Source organism: Callospermophilus lateralis, chromosome 1, assembly GCF_048772815.1.
Source record: "Callospermophilus lateralis isolate mCalLat2 chromosome 1, mCalLat2.hap1, whole genome shotgun sequence".
Classification (NCBI taxonomy): Eukaryota; Metazoa; Chordata; class Mammalia; order Rodentia; family Sciuridae; genus Callospermophilus; species Callospermophilus lateralis.
The window spans coordinates 148323834-148338429 of NC_135305.1; the positions used below are offsets into that span (position 1 = coordinate 148323834).

Sequence of the window (14596 nt, forward strand, 5' to 3'; positions counted from 1 at the left end):
TGCAAAATGGAAACTATTGTCGAACCTGACTACCTCAAAGAGTGGTTGAGAGCAGATAAAACACTCTGTTCAGTGTTGGGCAAATAGTAACTGCTATTCATAGTTATTAGCAAGTCTTTTGACAGATGAGAATGTTGTAAAATTGACATCCATGAGGTCACTGAGACCAAGGAGTAAATTCTGGGAGTCTGGCTCCTCATTTACTGTGTGACTTTGGGCAGATGTCTTTACCCCTCTGAGACTTCCTTTCTTCATCTTCATAATAAAGACTAGAACACATGAGCTCTGAGGTGGGGGGTTCTCCATCAGGGGTATAATCCCGTATTTTCTTACACCTCATCCCCCACCTCTTTGGCCTCTGAGCCTGAATGGCCAAGGTCAGTGTTTCAAAGACCCTAGTCAGCTGTACCAAGAATCAACAACCAACCATTCCAGTTAGGAATTTTTATCCCCCATTCCAGATGAGGACACCAAGGCTCAGGACAGTGATGTGACTTTCCAAGGACACACACTTAGCACTTGGTGGACTAGAATTCAAACCCAAGCATGCTCACTGGAGAGCCAGACCTCTCCTGCCCTGGGCCCGCAGCTCACAGTCCCAGAGGTGGGAGGATCCCAGGGGCCGGGACACAGCAGGGGCTTTTCCAGGAGTGGGGGTCTTAAACATCAGGGTCCCTGTGTCAGTAGCTCTAGCCTCAATTCCCCTGGAAGGCACCACACACCCCAGGGGCACTTAGACCCCAGGGCCCAGCTCCTACCCTCACCACCACCGGGGACCGTGTGAGGATGGATCTGTCAAGCCGCTGGGGCAGCTGATGCTTTGGGGTGTGGACAGGCTCCTCTTTTGAGCAATTGTGTTCGTTCTTTCTCTTTCCTAGAAACCAGCCCGTGGCCCATGGTCTGAGTCAACTGTGAGGTTAGGCAAGTGACTCAGCGACTCTGGGCTGGATTCCTTCCCTAAAATGAAGACTTGGGGGAGGTAGGACTACTCCTAAGGCCACTCCAGCTCTCTTAGATGTCAGGGTGTCCTTTCTTGGGGGAGGGTCCCACCTAACCAGGACCCTCTTCGTCCCACAGAATAAGGATTTCCTGTCTCACACTCTCTGTTCCTGCTGCCTGGGGCTCGTCCCCCGCAATCTGGTCCAACTAGGATGGGAACAGGGGGTTTCTTCCTAAAGTCCCTGAGCTCTGGGTTCCTCTTTCAGTTTTCGGCTCCACCCCAATCCCTACACCCCTCCATGTCACCCTAGAAAATTCTCCACCCAGAAAAGAGGTGCAGGAGCCCCTGGGGAATGCTGCACTTGGACTTAAGAAATATGGGACTTATGTCAGGTTGTTATAAGACCTTGGGTTCTTCATCTGTAAAATGGACAAAAAGCTGAGGTTTACTGTCACAAGGATTAAATGAGATCAATAGGAATCATTCAAGAACAGTAACAGCGACAATAATGTCACTATTTCACGCTCTGACTTCGGGCAAATCTTCCCACCTCTCTGAGCTTCATTTGTCCATTTATAAGATGAGAATATCAATTTTTTCACCTTCTTCTCCAAGAAACTCTGAACAGCATGGTGTCTTGGGACCGAGTGTCAAGGGACTCATATGTCAGTGATACCTCTGGGATCCGCTTTCTGCTGCCCTCTGGGATCTGTGAACTGGTGAGGCCGTATTTGAGCTCCTCAAAGGTCCCCACGGTTGTAAAACGGACATTGTGGCTTAGGGACTAGATGCCCCAGGGGGCGAAGTGGTTCATAAGAAGCTGACCCTGGCAGGTGCCGTGAGCGATGTCCTCTCATTCCTCGGCAAACAACCCTCCTCCGCACGGTGACTGTGTTCCTGAGCCCACCCCACACTCCGCCAGAGACCTCACCCCTCTTTGGAAGCAGGCTGAGTCCCAGAGTCACCTGCCACCTGGCTGTGGAAGGGAGGCCGGGCAGGGAAGCTGGTCGAACAAAAGCTCCTTATCTTGGGGCAGCCGGGAAACCTGAGCCCAGGAGCAGCCCGAGCTGCTCACCTGCTCGCGGGCACAGGCTGGGTGCAGATGGACACCCTGTCGGGACGGCAGCGTACGCCACAGGAGGTTCTGCAGGGGCAGGATGCCATATCTCACCGTGGGGGTGTGGGGTGGCAGGAGAGAGCAGGTGGCTGGTCACCTGAGCTCCCCACAAAGTTTAAACAGGAGCCGTGACATTGGGCAAACAGCGCTCCAGTGAACCAGGGGCTCACCTCGGCTGCCTAAGGCTGTAGACCAGGGGATTCTCCCTCTCAGTGGGTTCAGTGTTCCCGAGTCTGAAAACAGGAGCTGAGTTACTGCAATGTATCCTGAGTGTTTTTTTTTAAATCTCAGATTTCTCTTTGTAAGAATTTTGAGAATTAAACCCTCATATGTGTGTATTTATTTATAAATTGTTATGTGCCTTCTGTTGACCCAGTGTATTACACACATCATAAAACACACCCCTCAGTCCTCCACGTGTAAAACAAGGGAACTGGATGATCTCCTTTAATGCCATGGTTGTGGGGCGCTCTGTAGTCTGGTCTCCTCATCTAGACAATGTGCTTAGAGTTGCATTGCTTTTGTCAATTATTCATTCAACAAATATTTAATTGCCAACCGAGAGCCACTATATCAGGTGCAAAGACACGGCAAGGAAGAAGATGGATGTAGTCCCTGGCCTCCGTGGTCCAAACGGTTCTCCTGTGAATCAAAAGCAGTCACACTGCTGTTTTTGAATACTGGCAATTGTGTTGGCCTGTTTTGCATTACTCTAACAGATGCCTGGGATATCAAACTTCTAAAGAGAGAAGGTTTATTTTGACTCACAATTTTAGAGGTTTCAGTCCATGGTTGGGTGGCCTCGTGGCTTTGGCCTTCGGTAGCACATTATAGCAGGAGCACCTAATGGAGTGAGACCACTCACCTGGGACCAGGAAGAAAAAGAGGCTGGTATCTCATAATCCCCTTTGATGGCATGCCCCCAAAGACCTAAAGGCCTTCCACTAGGCCACGCCCCCAAAGACCTAAAGGCCTCCCATTAGGCCACACTCCCAAAGACCCAAAGGCCTCCCACTAGGCCTTTAGGGAATTCTTAAGACCCAAACTAGAGCAGTCATTGCACATAAGTATCAGACATGGCAGTGGTTCTGACAAAGGAGAAAGCCCTGCAATTGATGGATACAACCAACATCAGTTTGGCCCTCTGCCATGTATCAGGTGAGCACATAGACACAGTTCCTGTCCTCACGATGCCTAGCCTATTAGGAAAGACTAATGACCCATGAATCAATATAAGGGTGAAAAGCAAGTCTGTCCTGCAGGGTGTGACCTAGACTGCAGCAGTCCCCCAGGAAATGGCATTTGAGCTGAGATCTGAAAGTGGGATGGGTATAAACTAGACACCAGGGAGAGGGCAAGCTTTCTAGTAGCATGTGCAAAGTTCCTGTGGCAAGAAGGAATATGGGGAATTTGGTAAGTGAAATGAATGGGATGCAGGTAGGAGAGGGGCAGGGCGGGTAGCATTTTAAAAATCATCTTGAGAATCTGGGCAGGAGATGGACCACGAAGAGAATCATAGCTCTGGATGCTGAGAAGCATCGAATGCAGGAGAGTTTAGAGGACCTGCCTTGATTTTCAAAGAGGGTCTTCTGGCTGTACATGGAGAAGGAGGCGAAGGATAGAGACGGTGCTACCACTGTGATTGGCCTGAGATGGGATTGTCACACTGGCAATTGCCTAAGTTGATTGGACCTAAGACAAGATGAGCAAAACAAAACAAACCACCCACAATTTAGAATGCAGACTCCAGTGACAGGAAGTATAGCCATGAGACAAGAACATACTTGGAGGCCAGGCGTGGTGGCACATGCCTGCTATCCTGGCTCAGGAGGCTGAGGCAGGAGGATCACAGGTTCAAAGCCAGCCTCAGCAACTTAGTGAGGCCCTAAGCCACTTAGTGAGAACTTGTCTCAAAGTAGAAAATAAAGGGGGCTGGGAATGTGGCTCAGTGGTTGAGCACCCCTGGGTTCGATCCTTGGTACCAAAAAAAAAAGAACATACTTGCAATCGGGCATTCAGGCAGACCTAAATTCAGGTCCTGGTTTCATCACAGATGAACTATATGGCCTTGGACAAATCGCATCCCACCTCCCAGGTCTCAGTGTTTTCTCTGCAAAATGGACTGTACCATTTGAGAAGAGAACTCTGATTTTTCATCCAGTTCTGACTTATCTGCTTTGTGTCCTTGTGCAAGTCATGCCTACTCTCTGACCCTCAGTCTCCTCATCTGTCCTGCAGTTGCTGTGAGGTTGGAACCAGATCACAGGTAGAATGTGCTTAGCACAGGGCTGGGCACAACAGTCACATGCATTTGGCACACACATTCCCACCATGGGTGAGTGTGCACACACACCATGAGTACACACGCTTCGGGCCCAGATGGCCCCTCTGTTCTTGCAAGAGCCTAACTGTCTTGTAAAATTCCAGGACACTCACCTGAGCTTCATTTTAATGAAGCCAGAGAATAGTGAACTGTTGGTGTCCCTGCTCAGTAAATCCGCCAGCAGGATCCAAGCCCTGGGAACCCAACAAACGGGGGATTCTCCTGATGAGAAATATTCATGTGCAGAGGATCTTCATATTTGTTTTGAACAGACCCACGCAGACACGAATGGCTTAATGAATGTTTTAGGGTTCGGCATTGTCCCTGTATTTGGTTTGGCTTTGTCTCGGTGACATCTTAATTCAGTGTTTTATTTCACGGATTTCCGCACACAGGCTGTGGCATATGGGGAGCAAAATTGTAAATGGGGATTGGGGGGATGGAGAGAGAGAGAGAGAGAGAGAGAGAGAGAGAGCGAGCAGACTATAGCTCCATGGTGTGCAGTGAAGGGGGACCTCAGGTGCGGGCCTGGGTTTGTACCTATGGGGGCGAGAGAGAGAGAGAGAGAGAGAGAGAGAGAGACAGATATCAAACTCCAGCTTCTGTCATGGGCACAAAATTTACCACTGCCATCTGAAAGTCTAAACAGTGTCTTTCTCAATTTCTCGATCCGACGGATCATAATCAGAGAGATTGTAAATTTCTTGCTTGTCCTTAGCATATGGAGGGGCCCTGCCAGGCTTCCGACTCTCTTGTTCAAAGATGGCTGTGTGAGAGTCAGGGGAGAGGAACTGAGAATATCAGATCAGACCCAGGACCCTGACCCAGAGGACAGGAACCCCCTGAGAACCTAGGAGCTGAGGACCTAGGAAGTCCTTAGCAGGCTAGTAAGACCCCACTGGATCTAGTTCCTGCTACATCTTAGGAGTCTTCGCCTGCACTCCTCCCTGCTTCAGCTACACTGCCTCCTTACTATTCCTCAAATACCCCAAACTAACTTCTACCTCAGGACATTTGCACTGGCTCTTCCCTCTGTCTTACTTCCCCCCGCCCCAAGTTATCCTTCAAGCGCGCTCCCTCCCTTCATCCAGATTCTGACCCCTCCCTCAAACAAAGCAGCCCCCTTTCTCTCCCTTTGCCCCGGTTCCCCATGAGTTATCTTTATAGCTTTCCTTGCCACCAGCTCTTCTATTATTTCACTATTTGGTTCTTCACTTATTGCCTTCCCTCCTAGTCCCCTACGCAACAGTAGGGATGTCCCCCTGGTCTCTCGCTGCTGTGTTGAGTCGTAGGTCAATAAAACTGTCGAGTGAGTGAATAAATGAAGGAGTGGATTAAAATATGACTTGATGTTTTTAGCCAGAGGCAGCTTCTTCCACGTGGGCCTTTCATTCTTCTGTGGTTAACTGTTCCTCCGACATTTGTGGGTTCACTGCCGTCCCCCCATCAACCGTCGTTACTCAAGGAATGAGGCTGGATTTCATATTAGCTGCAGCTGGACCATGAAGGCTGAGAAACTTAACAGCCCACGCCGGAGACCACGGGCAGGGAGGTTGGAAAGCTGATGTCGCGTGGGCCGGCCCTGCCCACCGCACCTTGTCTTCCCCACCGAATAGCCCCCCGCGGGTAACCCAGATCCAGATACTTAAATGGGAGGAGAAATGGGCTCCGAGAACCTACCGGGTGCAAAGACCTTGCTCATTCTGACCGTACCTGGCGTTGGTGGATGACAATTGGTGAAATAAAAAGAATCGTGCCCATTTTACAGATGGAATAACTAAGGGTAACCATGGGACCGTAAGCAGAGGACTCTGTGCCTCCCGGACGCATCTCCCTCCTCTGTTTTCCTGCTTTCCCGTCTTCATTCCCACCCACTTTAAGACATCTGCCTCCTACCCGAGTGACTGTGTCTACGTCGGCTGCTAAATTCTGAAGGCCTCCGAGGGACAGCAAGCGTTTCCTTCGACTTTTTCTCTGTGATAGGCCTGGCACGTCGGAAGAATAAAAGCCACAATTTATTATTAATAACCAGCGCTCACACGGATGGAGTCCTTCCTAGGTGCCAAGGCACTTTCCATAAACGACCTCAGTCCTCTAAAGGGCTCTTGGGGGTGCTTGCTATTATTAGCCCCATTTTATGGATAAGGAGACTGAGACTGAAAAGAACCAGAGGTTTGCCAAAAGTCTCCCAGCCGTTTGGTGTTTGTAAAAGGTACCAGGAAATACTTCTCTGGATTGGTTTCCCTGTGGGGGCGGGGGGGATCTTGCAGGGTTTTTTAGGTAGCTCCGCAGATCTCCGGCAGTGGCTCTTGAGATTCCAGAATCATATTTGGAAGTGTATATAGGATACTGGGGGAAGTTGAGAGGTGAGGCCCGGGGGGCTGAGCAGCACCACAACCCCAGCCCAGGAGGTGAGGGGCTGAGCCTTCTAGGTGACCCATGTCGTGGTAGCCTTGGCTGGAGTTCCTATGCGCCAGGCACTGGTCACGCTCTTTATGTGAATAATTTCATTCACTCCTCCCCATGAGAACAATATTTCACAGATGGGCAGGCCAAGGCACAAAGGAGCCAAGGGACCAGCAGGTCCCAGGGCTAAGACATGGCGACACAGGACCCGAGCCTGGGTAGATCTGACTTCAGAGCTCAGGTCTCTCCTCCCTCTGTTTCCCAATCTCAGAAATACCCGCTCACACCTCACACAAACTCGTGGTCACAAACCATTAAAGAGCCCGGGTCTGGCTGAGCCCCTGAGAAGTCTTCTACCTCCAGGGAAGGTAAATCCAGCCCCTCTAGAGAAAGAATAGTTTTAAAATATAGGGTGCCTCGGCAGCAGGCCCAGGGCGCTCATAAAGCAGGCTTCTCTCCTACTTAACGGGAGTTAGGACTTGGGGGCTGCTCCCTCTATGTGGCGTCCTGCAGTAGGGGTGAGGTCAGGTAGCATTTAGTCCGACCCCCTGCGCTCCTATCAGCTGACATGTCTCCTTGCAGAGCCAGACAGACATCTCCATCTAGGGAGCCTCATTCTGACGCTAGCCAAGTGGAATGTATTTGTAGCGTGTGTGTCTTTCGGGTGGCATTGATCTGGAGGTGGGGCGGGGAGGGGGCGCATCTGTGGCCGGATCTGGACCACGTGTTCTCATCAATCGATGCATCCAACGTTCAGTGAGTATCTACCACACCCCGGTTCTCTAAGAAGGCGCGTTTGCCAAGGGAACACAGCACATTGTTAAAAGTGACCCCTTCCCCAGCCCCGGGCCCTGTTCAACAAATGTCACCTTTCAGACACAGAAAGGCTTGACCCAAACAATAACACTCTCCTCCCAGAGAAAACCACTTATTCGTGGCCAGGGCAAGCATTCTCCGTGACCTTTGGTGCGTTGGTCCTTAACCACAGGCTGTCAGGGAAGTGGCTTCCAAACTCCCCTCACCCTGCTCCCAGGATGGAGTCAGCACAAATGTGCTAACTGATCTCTCCGCACCAAGGGGCGGCGTCTCCAATTAAATGGTTCAAAGGCATTTTTTTCCCCCTGCCTTACAGTTTGGCCATCTTTCCCTTGATGCAGTAAAAGCTCCGATCGTTTGGAATTTATGATCCTTTGGACAGGGACGGGGCTGAGGTCTGCTTCTGGATGGTTCTGCATAGAAAGGGTTTTCGAAGAAGATGAACAGCTTGCCAGATGAATCGTAAAGGGGATGCTCACTGCCTCTAAGGGCGTCCCTGTTCTGGCCCTTTAAGAACACTCACAGATCCACAAACAATTCCGATGCTAATTTCAAATGATTTTTCCATGTTCAGTTGGTCCCCAGCGACCACCAGTCGCAGATATGATGACTGGGATTTCAGCTGCCTTCCAACGCTCGGTTTGCCCTGAGCCGAAACTTCCTAGGTACAAACTTTTTTCGGCTAAGCAATCAACAAAGGGAATTAAGTCAGCGCCAGGCAGCAAGATGGCCCTTGGTTGGTGGGGATAAAAGAGGGGTCCCTCTGCGCTTAAGGTGGCTTGTGGATTCCCGCTAGCCTCCCTACTAGTTGGCATTGTCTCCGTTTGCCTGTGGGTGACCCCCCCTGTGGCTCACCTGCAATGGTCCCTTTCAGATTTTTCTGTCCTGCAAAATAATAATTATGAACAACGTCCCTTTCCTTCTTAAAGACTTCTTGCTATGTACTCTAAGTTATGTGATCACCTTAAATTCGACAAAACTCAGGGATTAAAACTGGGATTTTTTTTTTTCCCATAGAGTTAGAGCTTTATGGGTCTTTCCTATACAAATCAAAAGAATGGTCCATACGGACATTGGACCAATCAATCCAGAATCCAAATACTTCACTATTCTCCACCCTGTTTCTGAAATAGTCAGACCCCACCCCCGCACACACACACTACCTGTGTATTAATTAATTCTTATCTCAATGCAATTAAAACTTCAAGATTAGCCGGGTGTGGTGGTGCACACCTGTCATCCCAGCGGCTCAGGAGGCTGAGGCAGGAGGATCCTGAGTTCCAAGCCAACCTCAGCAATTTATCAAGGCCCTAAGCAACTCAGTGAGACCCTGTCTCTAAATAAAATACAAAGTAGGGCTGGGGATGGGGCTCAGTGGTTGCACACCCCTGAGCTCAATCCCTACTACCAAAAAAAAAACCCAAAAAACCTTCAAGATGTTGATGGTCAGCATTACTCAAGGAAGACATGGAAAGGCGTATGCAACACAATACCTAGGAACTGTTGATTTCCCGTTAGCCACTGTCAGCTTTGTTACAGAACCCAGGTCTACTAAACAAACACTGTGTGCCGCACACCAGAGGGAGGGCTTTACCAGCTTCAGTCCTCCTCTCCCTCCATCTAGGGTGCCAACTCTTACTACTTCTGCTTTCAAACTGACAAGCCCGCTCAGCCAGGTAGAGCTACTTGTTCAGGGTGCTCAGTAAGTGATAGAACCAGGACCGGATTCCAGGCTGTCTTATGTTCCAATCAGTTTCTTAACCACGATGATAGACCGTCTCCCACTCTGCTATACTGTTCTGACATTTGAGTCAGACATCTGCTTGCAATTGGATACATGATAAAGCTGTTCCTCATCAAGTATGTCTCATGGAGGGGGGGAGGGAGGAGGGAGGAGGGGGGAGGGAGCGGGGGGGGGAGGAGGGAGGAGGAGAGGGAGGAGGGAGGGGCTGAGGGGCTTCTGCTGGAGCGGATGTGATGGATGCATGTTTCTGTGAGATCAACAAATGGATCCTATACTTCTATCCTGGTGCTCAATTATCTTCGGAAGATACACTTAAAACATCCTGGGGAAGCTCATTCAGGGGGAAATATTAAACAAATATAAAGTGTGCACCTAACAGGACTGGGTTCCCCGGCCCCTCCTCCATCTCCCTGCAGACAGCTCTACTTGTGCGGATCTGCTGACTGTGAGCTGGGTTTGAGTCATGGAACTCAACAACATCTCTGATGAGAATGAGTCTCTAGATTTTCTCTGAAAAACAGTCACTGGGGGGGGGGGCAACTGATGCCAGTGTCTCTGTCCTATTTTCCTCCTAAGAACTCTGCTTTGGCAAACCTGATGCTTCTACGTTTAAGTCACTACAGAACACCGGAAAGGAAGTGGAAATTGACCGCCCCTGGAGGTGGCTGCTGGGGTGAGGTTTGAGAGCCCAAACCTCAATCCCAGCCTTGAACACAAGCCTCCCATGCTCCCCGTCGAACCCACACCAAGAAAAACACCCATGAAACTGGGACCTGTTCCACAGAGAGGCCACGCCTGTTACAGAAGTATTAAACAGGATCCTCCTAGCATGACATAAATCGAGGGCTTGTAGCTCAGACTTGAACCTCAGGAGAAAGGAGACCCAAGACATTAAAAGAAACCCAGAGAGAAATGAAAACAGGGGCATATGTGGGAGCTGTTGTAAAAAGTCTCAGACAGATTAAATCAGAATTATCCCAAAGCCACGGAAAGCAGGAGGGTTGGGGACACTGGGTAGAAAATTTATGTGATTGACACGACGACCAAGAAAAAGGCATGTTAGTACCAGCCAGACAAAACAAGGAAGTACTAAGGGAGGTAGACAGGGACATGCTTTTCTGAATTAGAGCCCCATCAGGAATCTGCTTCCTCCCCCCTCTGTGCTCCTAAAATAGATGAGAAACTCCGGACCAAATGCCACACTTGGAGTTTCCAATCAAAATCTCCGAGTCCCTCCTACAAGGGCATAATCTTTGGCCAGTGCAGCATCTGATTTGCCAACTGTAGGTACACTCCAAAGGTGGATGGGATGGCAGAGAACCAGGAAGATAAAACTGCTGACGTCAAAACTCTCTACAAAGAACCTCTTTCCCAGGGAGCGAGCGAGCAGGAAAGCGTCAGCTTTTAATGGCATTTGGCCTTATTGTTCCCCTTCTCCAGCCTGACAGTGGCTTCCCCCTCCCTCTCCTCTGCAAATACTATCTGCCGCTTGAAGCCTGCTGCACCCCACTGGCCCATCGTGTTTCTTGGTCACCCGGTCCCAACAGGGGACATCCATTTTTTTTTTCTAAAGACTCATCTGAGCTTCTATCCGATTAGAGGAAAGTTCTGCAGTATGGGTTTTATTTTTGCAGGTATGATTCCCCGTCGACCCCATACCTACTGCAAAGTTCAGATGGAGTTGTCCCAGAACAAGCCTTCTGTTCAAAACACTTTCTCAAACATGTTTTCAATCTACTCCCTAATGTCGCCCACAAGGATTAATAAATCCACCAAGTGGTCCCCCCTGGCCCGCTTCTTCCTTTTTTTGCCCGCCAAACCGCACATCCAACACTAGCAGAAGAGGAGTTTCCATCCTGCCTTGACTCTCCCTGACAGAGGGCACAGCCTTCCTTTCCTCTCAAACTCCTCTAAATGGAAGGACTTATCAAAAGAAAGGGGGGTTTCTCAGTCTTGAACGCTTGGGTTCTCCCCAGCCTCCTCATCTCTTCACCCCACATCTTGTTCCGCCTCTTTCTGCCTTTCATTTCTTCCCTTTTCTCCTCCTGGGTCATTTTATTGTATTTTATTTTATTACCAGGACTCCAGGATCTGCTACCGTCTCTGAGTTCAAAGCAATTAGCGTCTTTTTGAAAAACCAAATAAAACTCTACCAAGATCATCTTCACGATTTTAGAAGGCTCCTCCCTGACTCCCCGAGCTCAGAATCCCAGTTTTGGATGCTGGAGAGGAGAGAATTTGGTGGCGGCAGCAGCAGCAGCAGCAGCAGCAGCGGCGGCGGCCCAAAAGGCGTGGAGGAGGGTGCTGTTTTGGGTGTATTTGAGGGAACAACATATGGGCTTTCTGTCAAAACGCTCAGAGCTCCCTGGTTTCTGAGCTGAGGACAGCAACGTGCGGCTACCTTGGCACAGGGTTCCAGCCGGCTCACCCCTCACCTTGCCCAACACTCCCCAATCACCCCCATCCACCATTCCTTTGGCCCCTGCCCTCTGAGCTCTGTGATACCAAGAAAAGTTTTTCAGTCAAGTCATACCCCAGCCGCACCGCCCACCCTAAGAAAGCAAAAGATCTCTTGCATAGGAGCAATAGGGTCCGTGCAGCGTCTGTCCCCAAAGAATCCCCGTCCCTCTCACCAGCTTCTTCCTCAACACAAGCAATTAGTTCCCATGTTCCAGCGGGAGACACCGAGCAGTGACGGGAAGAGACAGCCCAGCTGCCTGCATCCACCCCTCACCGCTCCGGGGCACAGGCCAGAAAGGGGGACCTTCGGGGTCTCCCCTCCTAAGAACGAGGTCCTTACCTTGGCAGCGGCTTGCGGGCGGTGATACTAGCCACGATGATGCTCTCGGGACGCGGGGTGGCCACCGCTTTGAAGGTTCCTCGCCAGAACTTCTCAAAAAGCTGCTTCTCGCCCTGCTGAACGCTCGCCATAGCCAACCCCAAGGGGCCCGCGGGGCGCCCGGGCGCTGTCCGAAGTGCTGAAACGTGGCTTCCAAACGGGGGCGCAGCCGGCTCCGGGCGCTGTCCGCGGGAAAGCCAGAGGGGTGGGGTGGGAGGACCGGAGTTCGGGGCGGGGGATGGGGCGCCCGGGTCTGGACAGGCAGCGGGGCCAGAGGGCTCGTCCGCCGGCTTTCGTCGCCTTCTGGGCTGGCTCTGGGCTGCGCTCCCAGCTCGCAGGGCTGCGCAGCCCGGGAAGGGCCAGCGGGGCCGGCTTCCTCGGCAGCGCTGGGAGAGCAGAGGCGACCGGGTCGTCCGGGTGTGCGTGCGCGTGTGAGCTCCGGCGCGCCCGGGTTTTGTCTCTCGCACAATGTGACGTTGGAAGAGGAGGCTGGTCGCGCGAGCTGCACTTGCCTCCCCCCCCCTCCCTGTCTCTCCTCCTTCCCACCCACCCCCTCCTCCTCTGGCTCAGCCTCCTGCCGCCATCTGCATAACAAAAGCCCGCAGGTCTTGGGAGGAGAAAGGGCGGGGCGTGCGCCTGTCACCAAGGCCCCGCGGCCACGGAGTTGCAGCGCTGACCCTGCTGAGAAGCTGTCCCCCACCCGGGCTCAGCCAGGCAGGGAATCCTGCTTCCCGGCGCTTTCTCCTCCTCCATCATCGTGGGCCTACCCCCCCACCACCATACTTTCCTTGTGCACCGCCGAGGCTCGGCCACCTCCCTTCCCAGCCCCTTCCCAAGTCTTGCAGTGATCTCCTATTGAAGGGCCCAGTGAAAAACTTCACCGATTCGCTCAGGCCAGCCTGCCCCCTTCGCTGCTGGGAGGGACCGCCCAGGCCCCGCAAAGGGGGTCCCTGGCGTTCCTCTGTGCGCCCGGGGGCCGCGAGATCTCCACCACCCAGAAAGTGCCATTTAAGGGACAATCCGTCACCAATTCGGCTTCTCGCCATCTGCCGAGCCGGCCCCCACCCGCAGAGGGGCGCAGCGTTACATCTGTGCCTGGGGCGCGGCAAAGGGGATCTCCTTTGTGCCTCTCAGCCAGCCTGCCCAAGGTCCCCGCTGCCGAAGCCTTCCCAAGGAAGGGGACCCCTCCCACACACACACTTTTCCACTTCTGGGGAATTCGGGGAGCAGCCGCTTTTCGGGAAGGGGATACGTTTTTGTAAAAGAAAGAGCTAAAGGGGGGAGAGTTTGGGGCGGGGTCTGGGGACTCCAAGGGGACAGTAACTTTTCGGGCTCTCCTCCCCCCATCTTCTACCCCTTCCCCCAGCCTTCCAACCTAATCCCAGCAAATGGTGCAGCTTTAGGATCTCAAACTCCAACGCATAGGATCTGGGCTGAATTTTTCTTGCTTTCTTAGGATATTATTATTATTATTATTATTAAAAGAGGAGATCTTTGCGGGACCCCTTAGCCCATCTCTCTCGAATCGCTCCTCCCTCCCATCCCTGGGCTGGAAACTCTTGGAAGGAGGCTTTGTTGAGTCTTACAGGCCTCCAAGGACCCGGCACCCGGCCCCGGCCACAGCGGGAACAAACCTATGATTCTTGCTGATACTGGTAACCGTGGGGACAGAGCAAAGGGCAGGGACACCAAGGTGAACTTCAGAAATTCTTTGAAAGGGAACGGGAGCTAAACAGAGGGATGAGGCTAAGAGGAAGAGAGGATAAGATGGGGACAAGAGAAGCAAGAACCCCGGAGTAAGAGTATCCGTCTGGAAGAACACACAGGTCTGGGTTGGTGGGTATTGTTTGTGGGGCTGATGAGGAGTGCCGGGAGCGCAGTCTGCTCGGCAGTGACCCCTTCTGGCCGACAGCTAGAGGTGCACTGACGGCTTTTTAAGTGGGTAGCGGCTTCCTGGTGGTGCAGTTAGGGCTGGGATACTTGGAGGTGGCGGAGAGTGAAGAGGAGGTTCGCTCCTGGCCTCCCACTTGTTCCCCACCCCATGCTGCAAACCCCCCATTCCCCCCATTCCTCGATTGCCCTCAGGCCCTGTTTTCCACCTGATGTCACTGTAAATGCAGTAGCCTGGGATATTTAAAAGGATCCTTAGTCATGACAATGGGGGTTCTGCCCTGAGTCACTTGCGGGAGATAGGTGGGATCCTCCTCCCAGGAAGTCAATCAACCTCTCCCAGCTGTGTTTCTGTTCTTAATTCCTGGAGGGTTGTCAAAGCTCCCAGGTGCACACCATTCCCTCCTCGGAACCCCACGGTAGGCAGCTCAAGTGGGAGAAAGAAGTTACTCTTACTTCCTTTTAAAGATGAGGAAGTGGAGCCAGGGAGGTGGCAGCACACCTGTAATCCAATACAACTC

At 51.8% G+C, this 14596-nt stretch overlaps 1 protein-coding gene across 1 annotated transcript in view; it reads right to left on the minus strand.

Annotated features, from left to right (window-relative positions):
- The window catches only part of Srrm4 (serine/arginine repetitive matrix 4), a 142998-nt gene extending 130721 nt beyond the window's left edge, over positions 1 to 12277 (minus strand). Inside the window, exon 1 of the mRNA XM_077105288.1 lies at positions 12147 to 12277. Coding sequence (XP_076961403.1) covers positions 12147 to 12277 — 131 coding nt within the window. The remainder of the gene's footprint in view (positions 1 to 12146) is intronic.
- Positions 12278 to 14596: the final 2319 nt, after the last annotated feature.